The 27228-nt window shown below is 38.1% G+C and overlaps 1 protein-coding gene across 2 annotated transcripts in view; it reads right to left on the bottom strand.

The window, feature by feature from the left end:
* Positions 1-16377: 16377 nt before the first annotated feature.
* Positions 16378-27228, bottom strand: part of rxrba (retinoid x receptor, beta a) — a 34674-nt gene continuing 23823 nt past the window's right edge. Inside the window, exons 8-11 of one of the 2 annotated variants that reach the window (XM_036567062.1) lie at positions 22568-22609; positions 21900-21991; positions 20858-20963; positions 16378-20056 (exon numbers count right to left, since the gene is read on the bottom strand). In XM_036567062.1, coding sequence (XP_036422955.1) covers positions 19909-20056; positions 20858-20963; positions 21900-21991; positions 22568-22609 — 388 coding nt within the window. In that variant the 3' untranslated portion in view covers positions 16378-19908. The remainder of the gene's footprint in view (positions 20057-20857; positions 20964-21899; positions 21992-22567; positions 22610-27228) is intronic. The other variant, XM_036567063.1, reaches the window with a different exon arrangement.

The following is a 27228-nucleotide window of genomic DNA, read 5'->3' as shown; positions in this document are numbered from 1 at the left end:
ACAGTGATTATCTAGTCTGTCAGTCAAGGTTTAGTTACAACTCTGGAATAATGCAAAATGTAAAGCAATGGATTGACATTGACTAAATATTGAATTTAAATTAAATATTGAATTAAAAATGTTGATTCGCTTTAATGGAGGGAGGATTGTAGTGGGAGCAGTCAGGTGTGAATGTGTGGCAATTGCAAATGCTTTACATGGGTCAGGTAGAAGGGGCCCTTTGCAGAAATTTGCTTAGGGCCCCAGGGAAGTCAGAACTGGCTCTGCATAGAATAACTACTTTGTAAATGAGAATTTTAACAGGAAAAACCTTTTAAAAGTTTAAAGAACCTCCACATGAAGTGGCATATCAATTCAAGTTTTCTTTTTTTCCAGAACCATACATCTAAGCCAAGAACCATTTGTGAACATTTACTTTTAAGTGCCTACAGAGGATCTGAAAAATAGAGGGCACAGAGGGTTTGGACCCCCTGAAAGGCAAAAGTAACGATCAAATTTTTGGTTTTCCTTGAAAACAACCTTTAAGAACATTTTACAGCATCATACCCCTAGGCCCACTAGTCTTGCTTGGAAAACAGATGTTTAAGGACAGAAGTCACTCCATTTATATGCATATAACCAGTAGTTTTGTCAGCTTTTTGCCACATGTGCCACTTGCTATATGCCACTAGAAAACCACTGTGACCTGCAAACTCACTGAAAATCTATAGTGATTCATATCTCTGGCCTGATGGTACATACTCCCATTATATATAAAATTTGTGAAAGTACTGAATTAACATTGAAACCTAATTCTAAACAGCCACATAAATAAAACTTCTTGTAAAACTGGCAGACCAACAGAAAACAGAACTTTTAAGGTGTTGCACAAATGAGACCCTATCCCATTAATTTCTTAGTAGAATCTTAGTAACTGCAACCAGGTCTGGCCACCAGTGGTGGACTTTGCCTGTTTAAAGGGCAGGGGTAAAAAAATAAAAATGTACTGCATGACATGCAGCCCCACCAGCATGCAAAAAGCAATAATGCATCATGTATGATGAAATAACCATCATCCATGATTAAGGTGAACATTTATTAGGCAATACATATTACACAGGAACTGTAAACCTTTAAAATATTTATTCACATTTATTTTGCAAACATCTCAGAAGGAAAACATAGAGGGAACTGTTAACATTTGTTTCACAAACACGCACACACACACACAGACATGATAATGGCAATGAGAAAGCTATGATTTGGGAGTTTAGTAGTCAATAATCACTCGTAATTTAATTTAAAAAGCAGTTCACACCAAGCTTTAAAGTTCTTTGGGCATTTTGTGTATGTTACCCCAAAACAACTCCCTTAGGGAAAGATTTTTATGCCCCTGCTTGATTTGCAAATGAAGTCCACAGACTAGCATAGAATCAGCTAAGCAAGGTATCTGTTTATTTAGCTAGTTCCTTAGCTATGCATCTAGGCTAAAAAATGTGACACAACAATCTATAAAAGTACTTGCAGTGTATATACATTAATATTTAGTAATGCATCATTGGTAAAACTCAATCTTTTCAACTTCAAAGAAAGATCGTTGTATTACTGACCTCACACACTGTAGTAAGATGTGAGAGTTACAGCTCAGACTGTATTAAGCTGCCTTTGACATCTGAACATTCGAGAGGAGGTGTGTCAAAAACTGAAAACTAACGTAAGTTTTTAACAACAGGAATGAGTACTTTCAAGTACTCTCTCTCTCTCTCTCTCCCTTTTTATGCTGTTGGCTGGATATTTTTGGTTGGTGGATTATTCTCAGTCCAGCAGTGACACTGAGGTGTTTAAAAACTCCAGCAGCACTGCTGTGTCTGATCCACTCGTACCAGCACAACACACACTAACACACCACCACCATGTCAGTGTTACTGCAGTGCTGAGAATGACCCACCACCCAAATAGTACCTGCTCTGTGAGGGTCCATGGAGGTCCTGACCACTGAAGAACAGGGTAAAAGGGGGCTAACAAAGTATGCAGAGAAACAGATGGACTACAGTCTGTAATTGTAGAACTACGAAGTGCACCTATACAGTAAGTGTAGCTGATAAAATGGACAATGAGCGTAGAAATGCAGAGGTGGTCATAATGTTATGCCTGATCGGTGTATATATATATATATATATATATATATATATATATATATGTATATATATATATCCTAAATTATAACTTTACAGGAGAAGGAAAAACTACTTTACTTTCAGTGTAAGTCAATGAAACTTCATGTAAAGGGCAACAGTTCTTTTCAAATTATATCAACTTACAACAAAAATGGAGATATGAAAGTCCAGTTGATTTGTGTGAAGGGGTGCCAGGTGTTTTGCTTTAGTGCAGTGATAGTTGTAGGGTCTGAAAGCAGCAAGAAGGAAGAACCTGTGGTATTTCTCCTTCACACACCACAGGTGGAGGAGCCTGTCTAGGGCTACCACAGTCTCCTGCAGAAGATGGGATCTGTTCTCCATTAAGGATGACAGCTTGGCCATCATCCTCCTCTCTCCCACAGCCTCCCCCACAGTGCATCCTAGGACACAGCTTGCCTTACGAGCAAGTTTAATCCAGGAGACTTGTGCAGCCTGCTTCTGTCTGCTGTCATGATACTTCTATCCCTGTAGACCACTCCATAAAAATGGCTGATGCCACCATAGAGTCATAGAATAACTTTAGAAGCACACCCTGTATACCAAAAGACCTGAACCTCCTCAGAAGAAAGAGTCTACTTTTGTACAGTGCATCTGTGTTGTCAATCTAGTCCAGCTTATTGTTCAAAGGAACACCCAGGTATTTAGAAGATTTTCTGCTCTCAATGTCCATTCTATCCTAGTTTTGTACTGCAGAAGTCTATCACCAGCTCTTTGGTTTTACTTGTGTTGATATATATATATACATACATATATATATATATATATATATATATATATATATATATATATATTCTCTCAGTGCTTCCAGCCCTTTTCAGGTGAAAGAGGGATCTGTGGAGAAGAAAGATGATTGCACCATCCACCCAGATGTCTGGCTGATAAGCAAACTGCAGCGGATCCATGGATGTGCTTACCAGGGGGTGAAGATAGGCAAGGGCAAGCTTTTCCAGGGCCTTGATAAGATGAGAAGTCAGTGCCACTGGCTTATAGCTTTTTAAGTCCTTCCAAAGGACTTGTACCCTCTCTCAATATGGTACCACATCAAATTTTCTCTACTAGAGGGACAGCCATTCAGACATACCCCACATTCTCACCCTTTACAGCACTCCAACAGATTGTATCTGCTGGAGGGGCACTTCACCATTATCCATCATAATGTTTTCTCACCTGTAGGAAAGGGCACCCTTTAGGACGCTGTCATGCAGAGGCAGCATAGAGGGCACTTTACAACGACACACTTTTTTATTGGAAGGGCACCCACAGGGAACAGAAAGTTTAGACCATTTTATAGGCACCTTACAGGGCACAACTTTTCTGGAACATTTAAAAACAACCGAATGTGTCATGTACTGATTATGTGATTTCTTTGTGTCTATTTTTGCCAGAGTTGCTTCCCACATTTACCACTTTTGATGGTGTTTGGATGAACACCAAATTGTCACTGATTTTGTTAAAGGCGTTTACAATATTTTATTACCTGGATGTCTTATAAAATTAACTCTCAGAGACTTTTTTGAAACATACTACAGGCATTATATTTGGAATTCAAGTCAAGTCAAGTCAGAGTCTCTGCTGCACTCTGTAAACTGCAATCAGTCACTTTTTGCAGAATTAACTCTCTGTGTGTTTTATTTTCTTTGCCGAGTTGAACAACTGCCCATCCTGTGCGATCAGATGCTGTTGCTTCTTCTACTTTGATCAGGTGCCCACCGCTTGCCAGCCTTCTGGACCATTTTGACCACCATGGAGCTTCATGCTTCTCACTGTACAACGCTGTGAAAACCTCACCTGCATGAATTGACCTTTCTGATGATACTGCTGCTGCTGCTGCACAGATTCAGTCTATTTAATTTATAACCAATGCTTCACCTGTTTTTCCCTGCTTCTGTATTTTAATATTTTACACTAATGCTGTTTGCTATCTGGTGTCAACCAGATGAGGATTGGTTCCCCATTTGAGTCTTGGCTCTTCTCAAGGAAAAGTTACAGTTTTTCCTTGCCACTGTCTCCATTGCAGTTTTTCCTTGCCACTGTCTCCATTGGCTTGCTCATGGGGGTTTGACCCAGATTTTTCTGTAAAGCTGCTTTTTGACAACACCTGTGTTTGCGCTATATAAATAAACTTTCTCTTGACTTGACTAGACTTGATATTTGGAATGAGCATATATTTACAAATTAAATTAATGAGCATATATTTCCCTGCTTTCTGTTTTTATTAGCATTTCATATACTGTCCCAACTTTTTTCAGTTGGGGTTGTATATTACATGTTGCACATGTGTGGATGATTTCCCTTGGTCCAGTTCAAGCTTGCTTTCTCCACTTGTCAAAAAGCTTGGTTAATCAAAAGCTTGGCTAATCAAGCATCCAATACATGTTAACTAGAGTTTTTTTTTTCTGGTTCAGTTGAGAATGGCCAAATTAGCTTGAGCAGACAGAAAGGATATCTTAACTCTGATAACCCCTCTGTACAATTGTGGTGAGCAGAAAAGCATCTCATAATGCACAACATATCGAACAGTTAAATACCGGACAGTTAAAGACTGGAAAAATGTAGCCTCGTCTGATGAATCTCAATTTCTGCTGAGGTACGCAGATGGTAGGTTCAGAATTTGGCACCAACAGCAAGAATCCATAGATCCAGCCTGTTTTGTGTCAACAGTCCAGGCTGGTGGAGGTGGTATAATGGTGTGGGGAATGTTTTCTTGGCACACTTTGGGCCTGTTAATGCCAGTTAATCATCACTTGAATGCCTCAGCCTATTTGAATATTTTTGCTGATATGTGCTTTCCTTCATGGCCACAATTTATTTATCTGCTAATAGCTACTTCCATCATTATAATGAACCATGGCAAAAAGCCAAAGTTGTCTCAAACTGTTTTCATGAACATGACAATGAGTTCAGTGTTCTTTAGGGGCCTTCCCAGTGACCAGATCTGAATCCAATAGAACACCTTTGAGATGTGGTAGAACAGGAGATTTGCAGCATGAAAGTGCTAAAAATGAACAGTGTTCTCTGCTGTGAAACACTTGGGGGTGTCCACTGAAGGTGCTGAAGCCACGGCCAGTTGTGGGAAAGGTGCAGTCTCTGCTCAGCTTCATATCTGCAAGAATGTAACTACTGCACCATTTAAGGTGGAATGAAAGAATTCAAACAAGAAGCTGACTTCAGCTTCGTATTTGCCAGAATGTAACTGTTGCACCATTTAAGGCGGAACAGGAAAATTCGAATAGGAAACTGATTTAAGCTTCACGTTTGCCAGAATGTAGTCTAACTGCCACACCATTTAAGGTGGAATGGGAAAATTTGAATAGGAAGCTGATTTAAGCTTCATGTTTCCTGGAATGTAAAAGCTGCACCATTTAAGGTAGAATAGGAAGCTTCGAATAGAAAGCTGGCTTTACCTTCCTATTCACCAACATGTTGAGGTGGAATGGGAAAATTAGAACAAGAAACTGGCAAATAGGAATAGCTTGCTAGGTTAGGCAGCAAAACCTCTCTTGGATTAAAATAAAGCTGCTAGCAGCGTGTCAGCTGACATAAATACACAGAATTCGCAACATCATTTTTTTTCTCCCCTTTATGCAACTTAGCAACAGGTATTACTGATTAGCACTACATAGCCAAAAATAAACTTATGTGCTTTAGTTTTTATAATGTTAGGGGAGGGGTCATGCTAAGGTTTTACTTACACAATTAAACATTTATTGTAGGTAGCCTTAGTTTGGTTAGTTAATGTCTGATAGCTATTGCAATGCTAGGTAGGTAAACTCTCTGGTTAGCCTAATGGTAAGCCTGAGAACTCATTTAATGCCCTTTTTTCACTGTCAAAATTTAGCTTGGAACAATTTATTCCAACATTTTTATACATTTATAATTACAAAGTTATGGACCTGGAACTTTTAGCTTGTTTGCACCTACCTAGCCAGTTAGCACACTTAGACCTTTACAGTTCACGGAAAATCATGCCTAACGTATTCTTGGGGACATCATATAAGATAGCTCTGTTAACCTCTAAACAGTACATTTTATTTTAATAGTAGTAGTGAAGTTCTGGAATGGATCTTTTAGTTTTCTCACCACACTAAGCAAGTTAGCATGTTATATAGTTCCAGGAACATCATCCAGTCTTGATCTGGGGGCATCATACTGTTGGCCCAGGGGGCATCATACTGTGTTGGCCCATGGATTTTATTATTTTATGTTAACCCAGGAGGAGTATATTTAATAATACCGGGGGCATGTTTATCACTTGGTTTCATCACCTCTTTTTGAAAGTGAAATGTTTTCCCATTCTTGTTTGATACAGGATTTCAGCTGCTCATCAGTTCAGGTCTCCTTTGTCATATTTTTCATTTTAAAATGTGCCAAATGTTATCAGTGGGTGACAGGTCTGGACTGCAGACCAGATTAGCACTCAGAATCTTTTAATACAGAGCAATGCTGTTGTAATACATGCAGAATGTGGTTTGACATTGTCTTGCTGAAATAAGGCCTTCCCTGAGAAAGTCATCATCTAGATAGCAGCATATGTTGCCACAACTTGTATATATCATTCAGCATTAACGGTGCCTTCACAGATGTGCATGTTACCCATGCCGCGTGCACTAATGCACCCCTATACCATCATGAATACTGGCTTTTGAACTGTGCACTGATAACAAGCTGAGTTGTCCATAGCCCGGAGGACACAGTGTCCATAATTTCCAAAAAGACAGGACACTTTTCCACTTCCCCTCAGTCCATTTTAAATGAGCTCAGGCCCAGAGGTGCCGGTGTTTCTAGTTCCTGTTTATATATGGTTTCTTCTTTACATTTTAGAGTTTTAAATAGCATTTGTGGATGCAGCACCAAACTGTGTTCACAGACAGTGGTTTTCAGAAGTGTTCCTAAGGCCATGCAAAGATTTCCACCACAGAATCCTTTCTGTTTTTAATGCAATGCTGTCTGAAAGCCCAAAGATCACGGCCAGCGGATACTATTTTTTGGCTTTGTCCCTCGCATACAGAGATTTCTCCAGATTCTCTTAATCTTTTAACGGTATTATGTACTGTAGATGACAAAAAGCAAAAGTTTTTTGCTATTTTATGTTGAGAAACATTATTCTTGATTTGTTGCACTATTTGATCGAGTGCCCTGTGATGGACTGGCGACCTGTCCAGAGTGTATCCTGCCTTCTGCCCAGTGACAGCTGGGATAGGCTCCAGCACCCCACCGCGACCCAGAAGGATAAGCGGATTAGATGATGTATGTATGTATGTATGTATTTGATCGGGCAGTCTTTCACAGAATGGTGAACCCCTCCCCATCTTAACTTCTGAAAGACTCAGTCTATCTGGGATGTTTTTTTTATACTCAGTCATGTTACTGACCTGTTGCCAATCAACCACCAGGTGTATTTTTAAGCATTACACAACTTTACCAGCCTTTTGTTGCCCCCGTCCCAACTTTTTTGGAACATGTTGCTGGGATCAAATTCAAAATGGGCATATATTTTTTAAAAAACAATAAAATTTCTCAGTTTCAACATTTGATATGTTGTCTTTGTACTATTGTCAATAAAAGGGTTTAAATGATTTGCATATCATTGCACTTATGTTTTTATTTACATTTTGCACAGCATCCTTTTTTGAATTTGGGGTTGTACTTACCATTACTAAAGATTACAACAACAACAAAAATGTGACACTGAATTGCACGTTTCACAAACAAAGACCACACCACTGGGAAGCTTAATGTTTTGTTTATTAAAAATAAGGAACAGGTAAAGAATTGCAAAACCCAGGGTGTTGAGACTCAGGATGCAGGGTGAGGGTGCTGTCTTATTGTAGGGAGTCTTTAGGCTGAGTTGAATCCCCCTGTGGTTCTTGCCATCAGTCCAAAATCAACTAAACTGCAACATAATGGACAGATAATAGTCAACAGAATCACAAAGCCTAGAAACACTCAATCCATAAGTCATATATTTGTTTACTCATTGAAGTCTCTAATATACACTCTAAATCCATATCAATAGTGATGTATCACAAAAATAGCTCTTTCTTTTTATTGTGTAACTTACGTTAGCTTGTACTCCAAAATGGATAACATTATCTTCATTTTACCTCCTCCACCACCACTCTACAAGTAATCAACAACGGTGGATGAAATGACATTAAGAGCAGGAAATTTACAATTACTAGGATGTTTCTGGTTAATGTTATGTGTTGCTAAATTTACTCAGCATCCTAGCCTAATCTTTATCTGTTAATATTCCCTAAATCTACTAATTTAGTGGGGGATAATCCACTAACATGCTTTAATATACATGTTAATTTAATTCAGATGTGCTGATTATATACAAACTGATTCTTTAAATGTCTTACCCTTTAAAAGTGCATCATAACCGGCCTATTCTGCTGCAACTCGGCTGCGCTGCTAGTATTTGCAGCTACCTTCCGGGAACTATTGAGAGGCTCCACTTTCTGACATTGCTGGAAAAAAAGTAGAAAAGTTTTGGAACTGATAGCTTTCGCACCATAGTAAGCTAGCTAACATATTAAGCAGTCCCAGGAACATCATCCAGTCTTGACTTCATCATACAGTTGTGTTAACCCTGTAATCTCATTTTTACATGTTACTAAGGCACAGTACAAGTAATAATAACAGCAGTAGCAAAGTTTCATAAGGACGTCCCAGGAACATCATCCAGTCTTGACCTGGGGACATTATACAGTTGTGATGACCCAGGGATTTTATTTTTTTATGTTAACCTGAGAGCAGTACATTTAATAATAACAGCTGCAGAAAAGTAGATTTATGTAGCTTTAGCTTTAGTATTTTGACCATACTGGTTTTCCAACAATGATTTAAATAATTTTATTGTTGGTATTAGACCTTGTTATTCTAAGAACATCATCTTGAGACTTCCCATGCCCCTAGATACATAGATATAGATATGTGAATAAATAAATGAATAATGAATCTCACTATTCAGTAGGAATGCAGGGCATTTAATCATAGCAGTAAATACAAAATATAATCTTGTATGGGTATTGGATAATTTCACCTATCCTTGTTAGCCTAATTCTGTCATCTTATTGTTTGCAGAGACAAACAATATCTTCAATAGAGAAAGGAAAAAGGGTATGTGCACATTTAAATGATTACTGTGTTCTAAACTGGATGTGCAGCGATGCTAAAGTGTGCCTTATCTAACACATTTGTAAGATGTATTTTTATACAAGGCTTTTAATGCACCTTCACTCACTGTTGGCCATATTAGATGATGGGCAGTGGCTGGATGATGTTATACTAGACATTCAATTGAGATAACTGTGTATATACAGTTGCAATCAAATTATTCAACCCCCAATGCAAATTAGGTTTATTAGCAAAATTTACAAACTTTCTGCTGTTTGCAATAAACCAATCAAACAAGAGCAATTCAATAGCTCAACACAACTAATATAACAAGTGGTCTCTCCAAATTAAACACAAAATGCCACTTTTAATGATTACTGCAGTCTCAGAATTAGGAGTGGGGGGAAAATCAATTCTTAGATGCATCGCAATGCGGACATGGGTGATTCTGAATCGATTCACAAATGTCAAAAATTGATTTTCTAAATTTGAATTGATAACGCGATGTTGACGGAACGCAAAAGGTGGAACTTTGCAAAGTATGGCATGCACACTACATCAAAGCTAGTGTGGGGGTTGGCAACGCAAATGTTAATAAGAGTGATTTTGTCCTTTCAACAAAAATCAAACCACCTTGGGATCCACAACATTTTCAGTCCATTTTACCGTCTTGACTGTACATGTGTACGTGCTAATGTCCTAGTGTAGGCTAAAAATATAATACAAACAAAAACACAGACTTACTTTGCTCTGCTTTCAGCTTTAGCTCAGCTGTAGCCACTTTTCTTGCATCATCAGCTGGAAACTTTTCCACAAAAGTAAAACAGTTTCTTGTAAAATGTCTCTCACTATTCAACTTTTTATAGGCTTAAGTCAGCTTCTCATTCGCTAGCTTCTCATTCGAATTTTCCCGTTCCGCCTTAAGTGGTGCCCGAGGCGCCAGAATGTAATTGATGTAATTAATTTAAGGTGGAACGGGACAATTCAAACAAGAAGCTGGAGAACGAGAAACTAACTTCAGTTTCACATGTTTTTTAGTGTTTGACAGTTTCTCGTTGCAGATTGAATGTATCAGGAAACCAGCTGAAGTGATTATAAATGCAAATAAGACTCCAAATTATCTATGTTCATCTCAAATTTTTCTCTTTTCCCTTTCGTTAGCTACTAGCTGGGTGAACTAGTAGTTATAGGCTACATTAATTCCAGCATTTAAGATTATTTATTGTTAAAATGGTCAGCAAAGCTTTATTTTACTGCAAAAGAAGGATTATTATATATTTACCTAGAAATCTAATTCTGATGTGGAGTCGCAACCGGCCAGTAAAACAGCCGCAGGTTGCCAACACTTGAGCTAGCTTATGGAAGCACTTTGGCTTCTATGGAGTTGAGGGGGGAAACCATATTACATGTTTCCACCCATTTTCCACCCAGTTGTAGTTGCTGCTAACCAGAAGCAAGCGATGTCAAAGCTTCCACCCAACTCGTAAAGGACGAAGCAATCTACAACTCTGTTGCAGCTTTTATTGCCAAGGATTTGTGTCCGTACTCAGTCTCTGAGAACCAGGGCTTTTGTGGTATGTTGCACACTCTGGAGCCGAGATACAGCGTCCGGTCTCGAAGATATTTTACTGACACAGCTAGTAAACTATTAAAATACAGAAACGGGGAAAAATAGGTGAAGCAATGGTTATATTTAGATAGTCTGTGTAGCAGCAGCAGCAGCACTATCATCAGAAAGGTCGGTTAATGCAGGCTGTGGCTAATGTAATCGTTACTTGAATCTGCAGAATGACAGAAAGGTAATGTTAACTATGTCGGTTATATTTACACAATAACCTGTGTTATGTATTGTATGATAAGGTCAGTGTCACACACAACCTGAGCACTAATGCAACTGCTCTTATTGCTCTGCACGTGGTGACGTGCTTGAATAGAGTCACCCACCGGGTTTTGGAATGACCCTGTAGCAGAACATCTCAGTGCCAGACACACTTGCATTGCGTTGTGTTGCAAAACTGTGGCTTGGAGGTTTGTGATCTTTTCTCTGATCGAGGAAAACTGGAGTAATCTATCCTGCAGAAGTGGTTGCCGATGCAAACCGAGATGTATTTTGTTTTCTTGCAAGTTTTCCCATCGATCAGATCAACCAGCCATTTTTTAAACTTATTTTTAACAGCAGAACTTACACCTACTATATAGTATGCTTAAATTTTGTTATAACTTAAAGTTACATTAAACTGTGTTACCTGGTGCAACCAGTTAAATTTTAGTAACTCATAAACTTGAACGTAGTGGCAGTTACATTCAAACTACATTCAAACCTCTGTTCAGCTGGTGCAACTGGCTCCAGATTAATGCATTACTAAATCAAAACAGGTTGCACCACACAATAGTTTTATTGTTGAGTTTATAGTTATCAAATATTTCACTTCCCTTAAGCAGGTGTAAGTTTTGGGGAAACCATCAGAAAACACGTAGAAAGCACAAATAGTCCAAAAACACCACTTTTTTTGGTTAACTAAGCAAAAAAATAAAAATAAAAAAAAAATAAAAATCTGAGCGCTATACGCTATGATTTCACTTACAACTCTAATCATCACCCTGGATTTAACTCTGAACATGAAGGTAACATCCACAGCTCCAGCTCAGTGAGCTGCCTAAACGTCTAAACAGAGGCTGCTGTTATACTGGTTAGCCAGACACCATCACTTAACAAGTGCATTTGGTTGTCTCAGAAATTTTAACAAATAAACAGACAGTGGCTATAGATAATTAGTTTTAATCAGTTTAACTGTGAAGTACATATTGCTCTCTTCTATACTGGTTGTTTTGTTCCAGTCAGAGTAAGCTGCGCTGGCATTTCCATGGCAGCGGGTTTATAGATTGGTTTTAATCATGTTACCGTCATGTGAATTCCATCCTAAACCTTACGTTGACAGTTAGTTTAAAACTACCGGCACAAAGAATTTCGGCTGCACCACAGACACTTACGGTAATCAACTAGTAGCACGTAAAGTGATCTTAGATCAAAATATTGTCACACAGAATGATGTTTTCACTCTCTGCAGCCAATCAGTAACGCTACCTGACACCGACTCAGGTGGTTGCTGAGGTGTTGCTAGGCGGTTGCTATGGTATCACAGGTGACTGCTAGAGTGTTGCTATGTGGTTGTTGTGGTATCCCAGATGGTTGCTAAGGTGCTGCCAGGCAGTTACTATGGTAATCCAGGTGGTTGATAAGGTGTTGCTAGGCAGTTAACATGGTGTATGGGCTGTTTATTAAGTTGTTGCTAGGGTATTGCTATGTGTTGTTTGAAAATGAATAGGAGTCGATGAAAGAAACAGGTGATGAAGCAAATGACATATAGAGCAGTGTGGATCAATATGGTTGTGGATTAGACTTTTGGGACCTGCTCTGAGTGAATACATGCGGTTTGGTGGCTGTTGGGTAAAGAAATAATAGGGCTTCTGTGTGGTCAAAGATGAATAGGAGTCTATGTGAGGAACGAGGGATGAAAAAAATGACACAGAGGAGTGTGGGTCAGCAGCAGCTGTGACTAGCTATCACAAACATTAGCAAGCAAGACAAAATACTGACCTGTTAGTCTGGTGAAACAGCAAAAATAATTTAATGTTACTCAGCTGTTAAGCGTTAATAGTGAAACCTCCTCATATCATGCCTTTCAACCTTCAGTGAAACTCAAGTCAACTTCTTTTCCTCCGGCTGCTCGTTCGAATTTCCCCGTTCCACCTTAAATGTTTAAGGTGGAACGGGAAAAGTCGAACAAAAAGCTGGTGAATGTCCTGAGAAAATGTCCTCAGAAAAATTACCAGCATTAAAATAATAATTAGGATATTCTGAGAGCCTAAATCAGTTTATCAGGGGTGAGCAGTAATATTAAGATGAGTCTGTACTGGATTAGCCGGAGTGCAGGTACGTTTGTAGATCTTTTCAAATAAAGCTAAAAGGAAAGCTCTATCGTGTTTCAGTGAGCATCAGATGAAGAACAGAGAACTGCAGGGAAACCTCCTGATTTTGTTCTGACTTCTTTTCATCTGCCCTCGGTCTGTAAATGGAAACGTACGCTGCCAAAACCCGCTTAATTAAGGAGGCTGCCAGTCTAATGACGTGAATTCAGTGCGCAGTAGCTTTAGCTCACATGTAGCATTATTCATATTTCAACTCTTTAACGACCTCGTAATTCGGAGGATCCAGTGGTATTCAAGAGAAGAATGTTCACAGGACAAAACGTATCGGGTTCTGAACATTTTTATTTAACACAGGGTGCGATAGAGGCCCACGTTCACACTACTCTTGCCAGTTCCATAACTGAGCCGTAAGTATCGAAAGTGGCACAGATTAGGCCCAAATGTGCCTGCTATCTGGGAAGTGGTTGCTAAGTGGTGTTGAAAATGAATGGGAGTCCACGAGAGGAACGAGGGATGAAAAAATGACACAGTGAGAGTCAGTATGGCTATGTATTATAGCTTGGGGACCTGCCCTGAGTACATGAAATTTGGTGGCTGTCAGTTAAAGAAATAATACAGTTTCTGGGGTGTGGAATTTAATAGGACTCTATGGGGTAAATGACAGGTTAAAACAATCAGATGAGTGCGGGTCAGAACAACACTGAATTTGTGCTGTCCTGCCTGCCCTGAGACAGCATATGGGAAACGGTGTCTTTCGGTCGAGCAGAATAGAGTATAGTAAATTGTCGTTCAATTTTTCACCCCATTCATTTCTAAGAGTAAAAAAGATAATCATTTTAGAGTACGAAAACCGTACGTAAGATCAAAAAGCTGTATACAAGCACACCATTACCGATCAGACCGAACATTCTGGAGTTGGAACAGTGTCCATATCTCGAAAACTGCGCAGCATGTTAGCATACAAAATCCGGCAGAATAATAATAATAATAATAATAATAATAATAAGAAGAAGAAGAAGAAGAAGAAGAAGAAGGAAATAATCGGACAACAATAGTGTTACAAAGTGATGTCCTCAAAGCGTCAATTTCTTGTATGCGTGTTCATTCTGTTCTGCTGCTGCTTGAATTTTTTTCCATGTTTAAACTGGGATACTCAGGCACAGTATTTTAAAGGCACTTTATCAATGAACGGTCGCTAACGTTAGAGAAGCTGAGGTTATCGTAATCGCTATTTGAATTCGCTGAACGACTGAAACAAAATGTTAACCGACGCAAACCGAGGTGTATTTCGTTGTCTTGCAAGTTTTCCTATCGATCAAATCGACCAGCCATTGTAACGGATTTTTAAACTATTTAGATTTTTGAACTACGGCTTACACCTACTATAAGGTATGTGTACATTTAGTTATAACCTAAAGCTACGTTAAACTCACTTGTTACTTGATGCAACCCATTCTAGTGGTTCATAAACTCCTCAATGTAGTGGCAATTTACGTTCAAACTTCTGGTGAAACTGGCTGCAGGTCCTTTCCCGCCTCAGAATTGTGTATTAGCAGGCGGCGTCCAGATACAGCCAGGAACTGTATCACTTTTCACCCTAGTGACTTGAACAGGCATGCACATCTTGGTTTCCTTATATATGATTTAAGCTATGTTTTATTTTAAAATGGAAAAAAGATGAAGTGGTCAGGTTTCCCTTTACAATAAAAGAAAGAGAAAAGAAAGATAGTATTTGTGACTTAATACAAATTATCATTACCGCAGCCTACCACACTAATTAAAAGGGTAGCTGCCTAGGACTGCTAAGCTCCAAACATCAAGGAAAAATCTTGAGCAAAATGGGTCAAGCAGGGATACATGTTCGCATTTGGAGAAAAAATGCTATTGCGGGTCATTGTAGAAATGCTGTAAAACATTGATGGTTTGAGACAGACAGCAACATGCAGTCACGTAAAGGTTCCAATGGTGATAACGTCAATTGAAAATGGATGACAATCAAACAAGACCTTTTTTATCCTCTTATTATTAACACATTTTAAAAAAGACCACCTGCACTCAGAAAATGTTTTTTTTTAATGGTTAACTCCTCTTGGATAGCTTATTATGATTATATAGATTGGTATTTTTATAAAATGTATGTTACCATTACTATTAGGTGCTACTTTTAGAGCACCTAAATGTCCTTATATTTTGCAACATTTACAATGGTAAGGGAGTATCTTTTCTGAATAATAATAATAATAATAATAATAGTAATAATAATAATAATAATAATAATAATAATAATAACAACAACAGCAGCAACACTAATAATGGAGTAAGCTCTAAATAAAAAAATAATTAATAAATAAATCGTACCAATTATTATTTTTTATTTTTAGTATCCAAGCATCAGAACGACTCGTTGTTGTTATAATTATTATTTTTTTAATCTGTTTGGACTCAAAATATGCTCCCTAGGCTGTGTGTGCAACGTCCTGTTTGACGAGCTGAGTTGTGTGAGAGGGTGGAGAAAGCCGTGAAAGAACGAACTAAACCAGTAGATCCCAACAGTCATTGCTTCATTAACCCAAAGTGAGACCAGCCAGTATTCCACCAGCTATTTCGCAGGTCAGGTCGGTTATATAAAACGTACAATTCATGAAAAGTGCTCCCTCCAGCGAGCTACACGTAGCAGTACACCGCCACCAACCACCCAGGGCCCTGGGGTCCTGCTGGACTGAACACCATACCATTCCATGTCTATAATCGGGGGAGCACTGAATTAGTTGACACCTACCGGTGTATACTCAAGACGCTGTTTTTTCATTAAAAAATAGATTTTGGCACGTGACAAGTAGAGAGGAAATCTGACGGTACATGTCAGTTTTGAGTAGCTAATTTCAAATTAATGGAAGACGCGCTCACAACAGCGACTTGACTGACGTACACGTTGTTTCTATCAGCGGACCTCCAAGAGCATGCTGCAGAAGGTGTGGTGCCCAGAAAAAAGTCGTGTACTAGAATCAGATTTGATGTTCCACTGTAATGCTAATAATCACTAGGAAAAAAAAGCTCAATAATGTAATTATTTCTCAAAACCTGGGTTTAAGTAGGAACTGATGATGGAGAAGGAGATGGAGAAACATACAAAAGAAATGACATAAAAATCTACAATATTTAAACCTTTATTTAGACATGATACAACAGGAAAAACATCTTCAGTCACCGTACAGCCCATCATTAATAGAACTGCCAGAGTCTGTTAAAGGCTGTGTCGCGGAAATAGACGTCTGAAATGATCGTAAGTGATTTTTGTGCACTTTAATACGCAAACACTCAGAATGCACAAAATAGCTTGGCAATACCGGGAGAAGCCGTCTTGTTTTAAATATAAGATTTTTTTTCCTCTTATATCTCATAGCCAGCGCTGTCAACTGTCTGTCACATTTTAATTCGTTTGTCCTCAGTGAGCAAATTGTAAAAGGGAGGTTTTCCGTCTTGGGTATTGCCATTCAATATGTGCAATGGCGGAACAACTTCAGTTTTAAGGTTAGGGCTCGGAAAACTGTTTCTGCTGTATTGATTTATAGCTTTGTATTTCCTCTACTAACGTACTGTTGCTGCCTTAAACAGGCTCATACACTGAGAAATATAAAACCACCCTCAATTTCTCGCTGGTTCACAGTTTGCATATTTCAGGACATGCTCAGAAGGACTTTCCACATAAGAGACATAGCAAAGAAGGAGGAAAATGTTTAAAAAATATAAAATTAAAATGGTGCATTCCTTGATTTTGGAGCACAATTTTCAACATGATTTCATCCTTCTTAAATTATCGTTTTAACACAGCACCCTTGTGCAGTATGCAGAGAAATTTTTTGACACCTGCATGGCTGGCACTACTATATAATTTCAGGTATATCACAGGACTGTTTATTTTGTAGAAAAAAAAGATAGCTGTGCTTTCCCCCCAAAAAAACAGTCAGGGTGATCCATGAGAGAACAACATAATCAAGCTCAGCAAATCCTAAACAAGTAACGGATGTTGACGGCCACTGCACTTCAAGAAAATTTTTAGTCTGGTTAAACAGTCCACCTTAGTCAAAGCTCCACCTTACAACTTTGATCACTTTCTGTGTTATTGCAAGCTGATTGGGTATAGGGTACTGCTCGAAAACAAACTTTCACACAGAACAAAGTGGATATATTCAAAATAACACATCCAACAATGCACCAATGTCCACAAAATTTGTATGTTTAACTACACATCCTTCCCACGAAGAACTTAATCACAAGGATGAAGATATTACAGTACCACTGTTTAATAGAGGACAGTAAAAAATTCTAGCACTGGCAATATTAAAAAAACAAAAAAAGAATACAACAGACATGAAGGATTTTTGGAAGCCAGAAGGGCAACTGTCACACAAAGAATAGGAAAAATGATACCAAAGGATGTAAAATGTGCCCCTGATGAAAATTCAAAGCAAAGAATGGCAAATTAACCAGAAGTTGCTGATAGACCACTGCTTGACCAGGCTTCTGAAAACAATGGGGGAACTTTGCACTAACTGTACTAGCAGATGAAACTCACTGCACAATCTTTTTTCTTTTTGAGACAAACATAAATTTCTCTACATGTTTACAAACGTAATGGGAGATTTATGGAGTTGCAGACGAGTGACGAATTCTAGTATGTATGAATACATATGACTCCATATTAAAGCCATTAAAACCAAAAGCAGGGGTACTGCCAAACTCTGCTAGACAGAAGCCCAGCAGGACAAGAGCTGGACAGCCGTGCTCCATTCTATCCACTAAAATATCATTTATTAACTACAAAATCAAATAAATAATTCTGGGCTTGGCCTGTGCTTCCAAACTTTCAGGAGTAAAAGCACCTGGTATGAAGAGATTGCTTTGCTTGCATGACATATAGTCTGTAGAATGGTCATTTATATACATGATTTTTTTCTTTTTTTCTTACAACTAGTACACCTTTCCAAGAGTTTAGAATGTGCATCAACACTCCTCCATGTACACTTATAGTTGGCAAGCACTTTGTTCGTGGATTGTGCACACGAGGAAGTGCAAGATTGTGCCATCTCATGCATGTATTCCTCAAATGCATAGACTGTGACAGATGCTGGTTTTAACTCCTGATTACAGAATAATTACTCTTATCAAAAATTAACACCAGATACTCCAAATGCTTAATAATCCATAAGTGAATCTGGCTATGGGGTTTTGGCAAATGTGAAAAATGCACAGACATCAATATAGATAGAATGTAGAAAATAACCTTTCACAGATCCATCATGAATGTCCTTCATAAGGCTTGTTCCTACATCAGGTTAAACACAGTCAGTAGTATACCACCAGCAGAGTAGATATCTTTGGAAAGAAAGAAGCTGGTCACCCCTGTTGGTCCGTGACCGATCGACAAACACACTGTATGTCTCTGGGGTCAAGTTATTTCTAGTTCTTTTTTAAGAATCCAAGCAATGGACCACATGAGAGACATATGGAGACACCTGGAACTGTGAAGCTAAACAGATCTGTAGATCACAGTCAGTTCTTACAGAATAAACTGCAAAAAACCAAAACAACCCATTCAAAAATTTCTACAAAATTCTCACTGTGCCTTTTTGCTAGGGCTGGGCAATATGACAACATGTATCATTCTCACAATAAATTGTCACAAAAGAGTACGTTATGATTTTCTGACCATACTGTGGATATCGTGAACACTGACGAACTGCATCGTTCATTATAACCAGAGCAAAATTAGCCCCATTTAACCGGATTTAGTGCAACACAAGTACGCCAAATATGGGATAAAAATCATATCAAATGTGTTCACAGTTTTTGATAGGATTTTTTTTAATGTAACACTACTGGTTCTTTTTTCTCTGTTCCAACTGACCAGATGCCTTAAAAAATAAATATCGTGACATATCATGTATCATACAAAGTATCACGCTATTTGATTTTTGTCATAGTGCCCAGCTCTACTTTTTACCCTCCGCTGGATATAAGCAAAAATAAATCCAACACAGTAAAATCATCCCACATACATTTTGTGCATAAACAAGGCCAGACTACAAGATCCTGAATTTTCCATGCCGCATTCCAATGCACTCATTCCATGAGTACAGCACATACAGTGCATAAGCCCCAGAATGGCATGTAAGATAAAGAGCCTGCAAATGGGCATTGTCTGCGCTTAATTTCGTAGCCAATAGGGATGTTATATGAAAGTTTATCTAATGAAATTTCATGCTGTGGTCAATACAGCTATGCATTTGGTCAATTAATTTGAACTGCTTTTGTGTAGCATGTAAAAATAAACAAAACACATGAACACTACTGTCAATACAGGAGCTCTAAAATTGGAAGATAACATCGAAAACTGAAGCCTATCTTAAGATATGCTTCATAACCTGTATGAATGCTTCCCTGTGTAAAGTCTTAACCAGAAATTGCATGTTTTTTTGCTTAATTTTCCAACAGCTTAAAATCTTTTTAGGGCTATTCCAGCATAGGCAACAAAGCAGTAAGGGGGGAAAAAAGGAGGACAGAATAAAGGATGGTATGAGCTGGAGATTTAACTAGGAGACACAGTGAAGCCCCAAAGTCCAAGAAGCTGGTAAACCCTGGTGCAAACCGGATTTAAGTGGGTTGAGTTCAGTCCACATTAGGTCAGCTGATGGGGAGCCTCCAGCATCTCCATAAGGAAGGTGTCGATTGGAGTGTCACCAATCAGCTTGAAAAAGAACAGGTGCTCCAAGCACTTTAAGCCAATGGATCGCAGGGCTGGCAACCGGAGGAGAAGCTTGGCAAACCTAGTGGCAAAGTAATAGAAACACAGACTGTACTCACAGTGCATAATATAAAAACACGAATCATTAGCAATGCAGCAATATTAAATATTTCTGTTAATATTAATATCCAGTATGAACATATCAATATCAAACATACACGTTTCAGACAGATTTGGATATGGCTCTTTTGAACCCTTAAATGCAATTCCTGTAGGGATGGTGATGCTGAAGCATACAGTTCTGTCAATTAATACATATCTAATATTTCAAATGAGGAAAAAATTACACCACCCGAAAAAGAATTACCATATTCTACTATTAGAACACATTCTATATTTTTTGCCTTTTGCTGTGTATCGACTGATACTGAGTTTGACCAATATTTGTATTTTTGGAAAAATAGAGCCGCACAGTGCTTGCTTCCTGTACTGTACAGTTGGTCAAACCAACCAATTTAGGTAAGATATGCTAAGCTGGCAATTTCTTCAATATACTACAGTAAAACCACTTTATTATGCAAAAAGTAACACTAAACTGATTTTTTTACCTACTTCTTTTAAAATAATATTTTTATATTCTAATTGGTCAGAGAGATGTTTGCTACTAGTTACTTTAAAATGCTTCTATGAAAGTAGCCTACAGCTTTTGCTTGGCCTGAAAGGAGTTGTTAATGATGAGTGTGTAGCTGCACCTTCTCATTTCACTTGCAACTAGTTTAGGTGTTTTGACTAAAGACAGCTAGCCTAACCACTTTCTAAAAAACATAAAATAGGTTAGGAAATGTGAGACAAAAAATGAGTGCAAATTATGTGAATTCTGTACCTGCCCTGCTGGTCAGGGTATCTTTGCTTGCAATAAGCCTCCAGAGATGCATAGACTTTTTCTCTGAGCAATTCCACCTCACTCGGGCTGGACAGCCCCTTTGCATCTGTGAAATACACACAGACAAAACTGAATGACTGCACCTTACTTCAGCCAAACAAATACATGCATGTTTTCAATCACATATTGTGTAAATATAAAGTAAATGTAAACATCCTACTTTTGCAAGCTTGAAATGCTCATGTTTGGGCTCAGTCTACCTTAAGTAGAATTAAATCCAGTGTGGGGAGCTGAAAGTACACCACTGTTGGTTTGGCACTAAAACACTGGAAATCCCAAGGACTTTTTTTTAATTAACTGAACTGCGTAATGCCAAATTATGGGTAGTGTGGTACAAGATCATCACATAGCAGATCTGACTGGTTCAGCTACGTTCGAACCCATGGTGAAATACTCCCATTGCTCATGTAATTAACCTTTATTTAAATTATTTTTTCTTCCTAAACATTTTTATTATACTGTATAGATTTTTTTGTGTTGCTGTTTTATATAAGGAATAAACCACTCCAGTCTGTTACAGGGATTTCAATTCGGTTAGCAAGTTTTAGTTCTTCCTAGAATGGTCTGTGTATACTTGAAACACTGTCTCATAAGCCTCAGAACCTTCATAGCTCTTTGTAAACGTTACAGTGCTCTATGGCAATGATTCTCAGTTCTAGGTCTAACTGTAAAAAGGTATATATGATATTTCTACACATAGTAAGCATCATGATAACAGCATATACATTTAATGATTATAATATTGTACATAATATTAAATGTCCATGATTTTTGTGCCCTAAAATGCAGCTATGATATGTAGTTGACAGCACAAAATAACCAATATTATTGTACAACAATATGTACTACAGTAAGTGTTCACCACCTGGCTAGAACAAGAAAAATATTATGATTTTTAAAGAGTACAAAAACAGTACAATTAATAAACATATTCAGCTTTGAATTCACAAATGAATACATAAAAAGGTTTGAATTGTAGTACCTGGGTTGAAAAGGATGATGGCTCTCAGACAGCCCAACTCAGTCTTGTCCATCTGCATATCTCTCATTTTACTCACTAGTTCAGTTAGCACCCTGTGTCACAGTACAAAATGAGACAGAGGGAAGGAACAAGAAAGAAAAAGCAAGAGTGCGGAAAATGAGGGGAAAGGAAGGAGTGACATCTGTTAAAGTTTAGGGCTATATTTAACTTTGCCTTCAGTTTGGCACCACAGCAAAGATCTGAACAGGGCACACAGTTCTGCTGCTAATTAGCATACTTCAGCAAATGAATAACATGCAGTACTGAAGTCTCCAACTTTATGAACAGCATTTGAATAGGCAGGTTATATAGACAACAAAACCAAAAAAAAAAAGTAAATAAATAAAAAACAAAAACAAAAAAAAACAAAAAACCAAAATGAGATCTTAACAACACATCTTGAACAATTAGATTTAGCTAACAAATTAATGGCAACATGAGGGCTGCAAGACAGACATTAGCCCGCTGGCACAGAGAACCTGTTATTGATATAGACAGACAGGCCGACTTTAAAGCCCCTAACCAAAAAACTGTACACTCAAGTATCAAATAAACAAGATTTCAAGATGTTGTGTGTTTGCTTTTGCTGTTTTTTGCAATATTTATGCCATGTGGTGTAGCATCATTACCTGTCAAATATGGCCCCAACCTCTGCATTGTGCGCACTCTCCCTGTGTATTCAATCACAATGTGTTATTACAATGTCAATACACAGATTATTACATTGTTAATATTTCCCCCATTTAAGAGTTATGACTCCATGTGCACTAACAAAGGGGCCCATTCAAGGAGTAACAAGTTACAGGCTATTGTTGAGAGGGAGACAGCCTGTTCATATTGGCTTGTAGCATTAGCTATGCAAAGCAGCAATAAAACTTAAAGACGATAAAATGAAGACCTAAGAGATATGCCACTAAAAGTTTAAAATTCTGAACATGAACAAGAAAATGAAGAAATTATTTTTTAATTTTATTTATACAGCATGAAAGCAATGTTAAGGGCTACTGATGTTCCCACTACTGAGAACAGTGTAAGACCAATTACATGCACTACAGGTTAGTCATGTCCAATCAGAACAAGTACATAAAAGGTCATTTGCTAGAATAAGAATAAAGGTTATTAACTGTATGAGTGTTGAGCAGAAACGCAAGCATATAGTAATGGTGCAAGTAATAAAACAGGAATACAATGAAGCACCATGAAAATCAGATCAGCTACAGACAATACAAGACTATTTCAATGTTATAAATCCATTGTGTGAGCAGGGAAAAATAAAGATTAACCCCTTTTTGTGCACCAAAAAAGAGAGAATGAAACAAATTGGTATAAAATAGAGACATTAAGCTGATTGAACATTAGGGCTGGGCGATAGGGCGATGAAATCTGATAATCATTATTTACCAGTAGCTCGATGTCTGTGCTTGAGACGATAACTGCACATTTGGAAAACAGAACTGACAGCTTAATTGTTAAACCGCTTGCCAAATAATTTTAAATTTTTTTAATAAAATGTTTAGACATATGTAATGATATTGTATATTATTGTTACTGACCAAGGAGTATTAAAATGATCCATTGTTATTTCTTTTACATATGAATCACATGGACCTGGCTTTGTAACTTACTCTCTTGCTCATGTTTAACAAGCTAAAAATTCTCCATTTGCTTCTGCAAGTTCCTTTTGTGTACATCATTGAAAAAGGTAAAAGCCACAAACGCACATCAGATCAATGATGTGTATCGTGTGTGTGTGTTGGCAGTCACAAATTTTAAGATGTGAAGTGAAATAGTTTATTTTCTACAGAAGAAAGCTCAAATAAGAAAACAAAGCAGAATAAACTACAGGGAGGTGTGTCAAATGGGTGGCTACAGATAAACAATATTCCTAACAAGACATTGCAATAATTGTTTTTAGATATCGCCCAGGCCTACTGAACATCAAAGCCCACTGAAGCAGGGGGATTTTAAAATGTGAATCTGAAACAACAGCCTGCAACCAGTTATTCCAAAATGTATTCTAATCCTAAGCATAAAAAGCTGGAGTCTAAAATGTGCTCAATTTTAGCCTTTTAACAATGTAACTGCTGTGTAATTAGCCACTGCTGAGGAGTGACGAAGGGAGAGTGCGTCAGCAAAAGGGGCTGGGTACTTCCCACAAGCAGAGGAGACAGTCTTTGACTTCATACATGTGTATGTAGGCCAGTGCTGCCCTTATCAGTGTGTGTGTGTGTGCGTGTGTGTGTGTGTGTGTAAGAAATGAGTGGAGAAACATGATACATTTAACATCCTGAGTAAAAATGCTAAGCAAGCCTAGTTGACCTTGATTTTGGATTAAATGGCAAAAGGGCTCATTGTTGGGGTACAGACAGGTGCAGCAGCTCCAGTTACAAAGACTGCTCATCTCGCTTGTGTTTCAATATGAACAGTGATTTAAAGTAAAAGGATTGAAAATTGTACTCAAAAGCACACACTCAATGATGTGATACGTAAGGAAAAACAGAAGAGCAAGTGTTCCTCACTCCATCCGCAAATACATTTGGGTGGCACTTTGTTGGCAACGTTCAGGTCCACTTTTTGGTGCAGCGCCCTCAATCACCATCATCAACACAATTCAGGGAACAGACTGGTTTTTCCTTTAATTTTTCACCTGCCTCTACTGTATTTGTATAGCCAAAAGCATACATAGGCCTGACTATCACACCTATATGAGCTTGTTGAACATCCCTTTCTAAAACCATTGGCATTAACATGGAGTTGGCATCTCTTGCGTCTACAAAAGCCTCTGCCCTTCTGGGAAATATTTCCACAAGATTCTGAAGTGTCCCTGTGGGAATTTGTGCCAATTCAGTCAAAAGAGCATTTATGATGTCAAGCACTTATGTAGGAGGAGAAGGCCTGGCTTGCAAGTGCATTCCATGTTTGATGTTTAATGTGGCTGAGGTCAGAACTCTGTGCAGGTCACTGGTGTTCCTCCACACCAAACTTGACAAAACTATGCATTGCACACAGGGGCACAGTCATGCTGGAAGAGGAAAGGAAACCTTCCCAAACTGTTGCCACAATGTTGGAAGCATACAATTCTCTAAAACACCTTTGTAGAGTCAGTTTGGAACTCTGTAGTGAGCGGCGACAGAAGATTGGCAATTTTTAAACGCTACGCACTTTAGCACTTGGTTTGCGTGGTCTACTTCTTAGTGGCTGAGCTATTGTTGCTCCTAGACACTTCTATTTCACACTAATTGCATTTGTAGTTGAAGGGGCAGATTTAGCAGGGCAGAAACTTTATCAACTGACTTGTGGCAAACGTGGCACCCTTTTACACACATTTAAAGTTTATACACCTGTTAGCGATGGGTGTGGCTGAAACATCACATATTTGGTGATGTCAAGTCTCAATTTAAACAGTGTTGATAAATAAAGGTGACAATTTAACAAGATACACTTAGAATCAACACTGTCATCATTTATATGAATGAAATAAAGAGTAATGAAATTTTCTAAGGTGGAAAATGCAAGCACAGCCCTACACACATCACTTCAAACAGGTCAAATTAAATTAGGTGCACCCAATCAAGCGCTAATGATTAGAACACCATTAGAGAATATCTTTGACAGTCTGGTCTAGTTTGTAATTTGTTACTGGAGTGTGTGTTATCATGCTTTCATCACAAAGAGCTCTCTGAAGAAAGAGTCTGGGAAGGGTTTTAAGATGTACAAAATATTGGAAATGGATATGTCCACATATGCCCAAAAAAAAAAAAATACTTTTTCACATGTGACAATTATGCAAAAATAGAAGAAATCAGGAGAGGACAGTTTTTCACCTGTGTGTGTATATATGTACACACCTACATACCCTTTATATGGCTGTAAAAGTGTCCACTCCTGATGTAACTATAGTAAGACAAAAAACAACCAGAGTAAACAAAAAATAGTTTTTAAATGATTATTTCATTTATTGCAGGGAAAAAAGTTATCCAATAAGAACTTGCCTTGTGTGAAGAAGTAACTGGCCCCTTAGAGACATAATCAACCAATTAACCAAAAATTTAGTTGCATTAAACTATACATATACCATACCAGACATGACAATGTTTAAATATAACATTCAGCAATGTGAAATAGGCTAAAATGTCTTAACAAGGAGCACACTATGCCACAATCAAAAGAAATTCCCAAAGAGAGGCTCTGGGACTCCAGCATCCACAGTAAGACCCACTATATCCAAAAGGAGAAAACCTGGAACAGTAGTCAATCTTCCCAAAAGTGGCCAGCCTACCAAAATTTCTCCAAGAGCACAGCAATAGCTCATCCACAACCAAGACGAACATCTAAGAAACTGCAGGCCTCACTCGCCTCTGATGAGGTCAGCATTAATGATTCCACCATTAGAAAGAGTTGCAAGGCGAAAACCACTACAAACAAAGAGTAACAAAGGCTTATCTGATATTTGCCAAAACCACTTTGTCAATCTTTTGGAATTACTTTCTAGGGACTCATGAGTGATGATGAAATTAGAACTTTTTTGAAAGCATTCCATACTAAGAACATCAACATGGTGGTCGTAGTGTGGTGGTGGTGGGCAGGGGTGCTTTACTACTTCAGGGCCTGAGTGCAATAACTGACAGAACCATAAACTCTGTTTTCTATCAGAAAAATATTGCAGGAGATGTCTGGTCATCAGTATGTGATCTGAAGGTGTAGTGCAACAGAGTTACGCAGCAAGACAACCCAAAGCACAAGAAACCATTTAGTGTGACCATTCAGTTTTTAGGGTAACAATATCATTAACATATTTGGGAAGCCCTTATGTTGGCCTAGTTTTATTAGAAGGACAACTGGTTGGTTTTAAAACTTATTGGTTTTTAATATTGGAAGTGTGTGAGTTAAACTGACAGTAAGGTCCACAAAAGAAGAGACTGGACAAATTAAATACTCCAAGATTTGATTTACTTGTACATAATGGCCGTTTTGACTGGAACCTATTTTTTAAAAGGTAAAAGTTTCCCTGTTGAAAAACGCAAACCAAATTGGGATAAGAAAATTCCATCTGCACTCCAATCAGCATGGCTGAAGGACATGACAAAACCAATCAAAATGATCTCTCACACATTTACCCAAGCTCTGTAATTGCCTTAGAAGCTTGGCAATAAAGTCAAGTTAAATGTGCTTTTAAATGATATTGGGAAAAGGCAGCTAAAAATGAAATATTTCTCCACTGACCAATTGATTTAAAATGTAGTTAGAAGCAGTCTCTTCGAGTGCAGTGTTCATTCCTGCTGTTAATAAG

This window comes from Colossoma macropomum, unplaced genomic scaffold (genome assembly GCF_904425465.1).
Source record: "Colossoma macropomum unplaced genomic scaffold, Colossoma_macropomum, whole genome shotgun sequence".
Lineage (NCBI taxonomy): Eukaryota > Metazoa > Chordata > Actinopteri > Characiformes > Serrasalmidae > Colossoma > Colossoma macropomum.
Note: the sequence above shows the minus strand (reverse complement) of the source record. Positions and strands in the feature narration are given on the sequence as shown.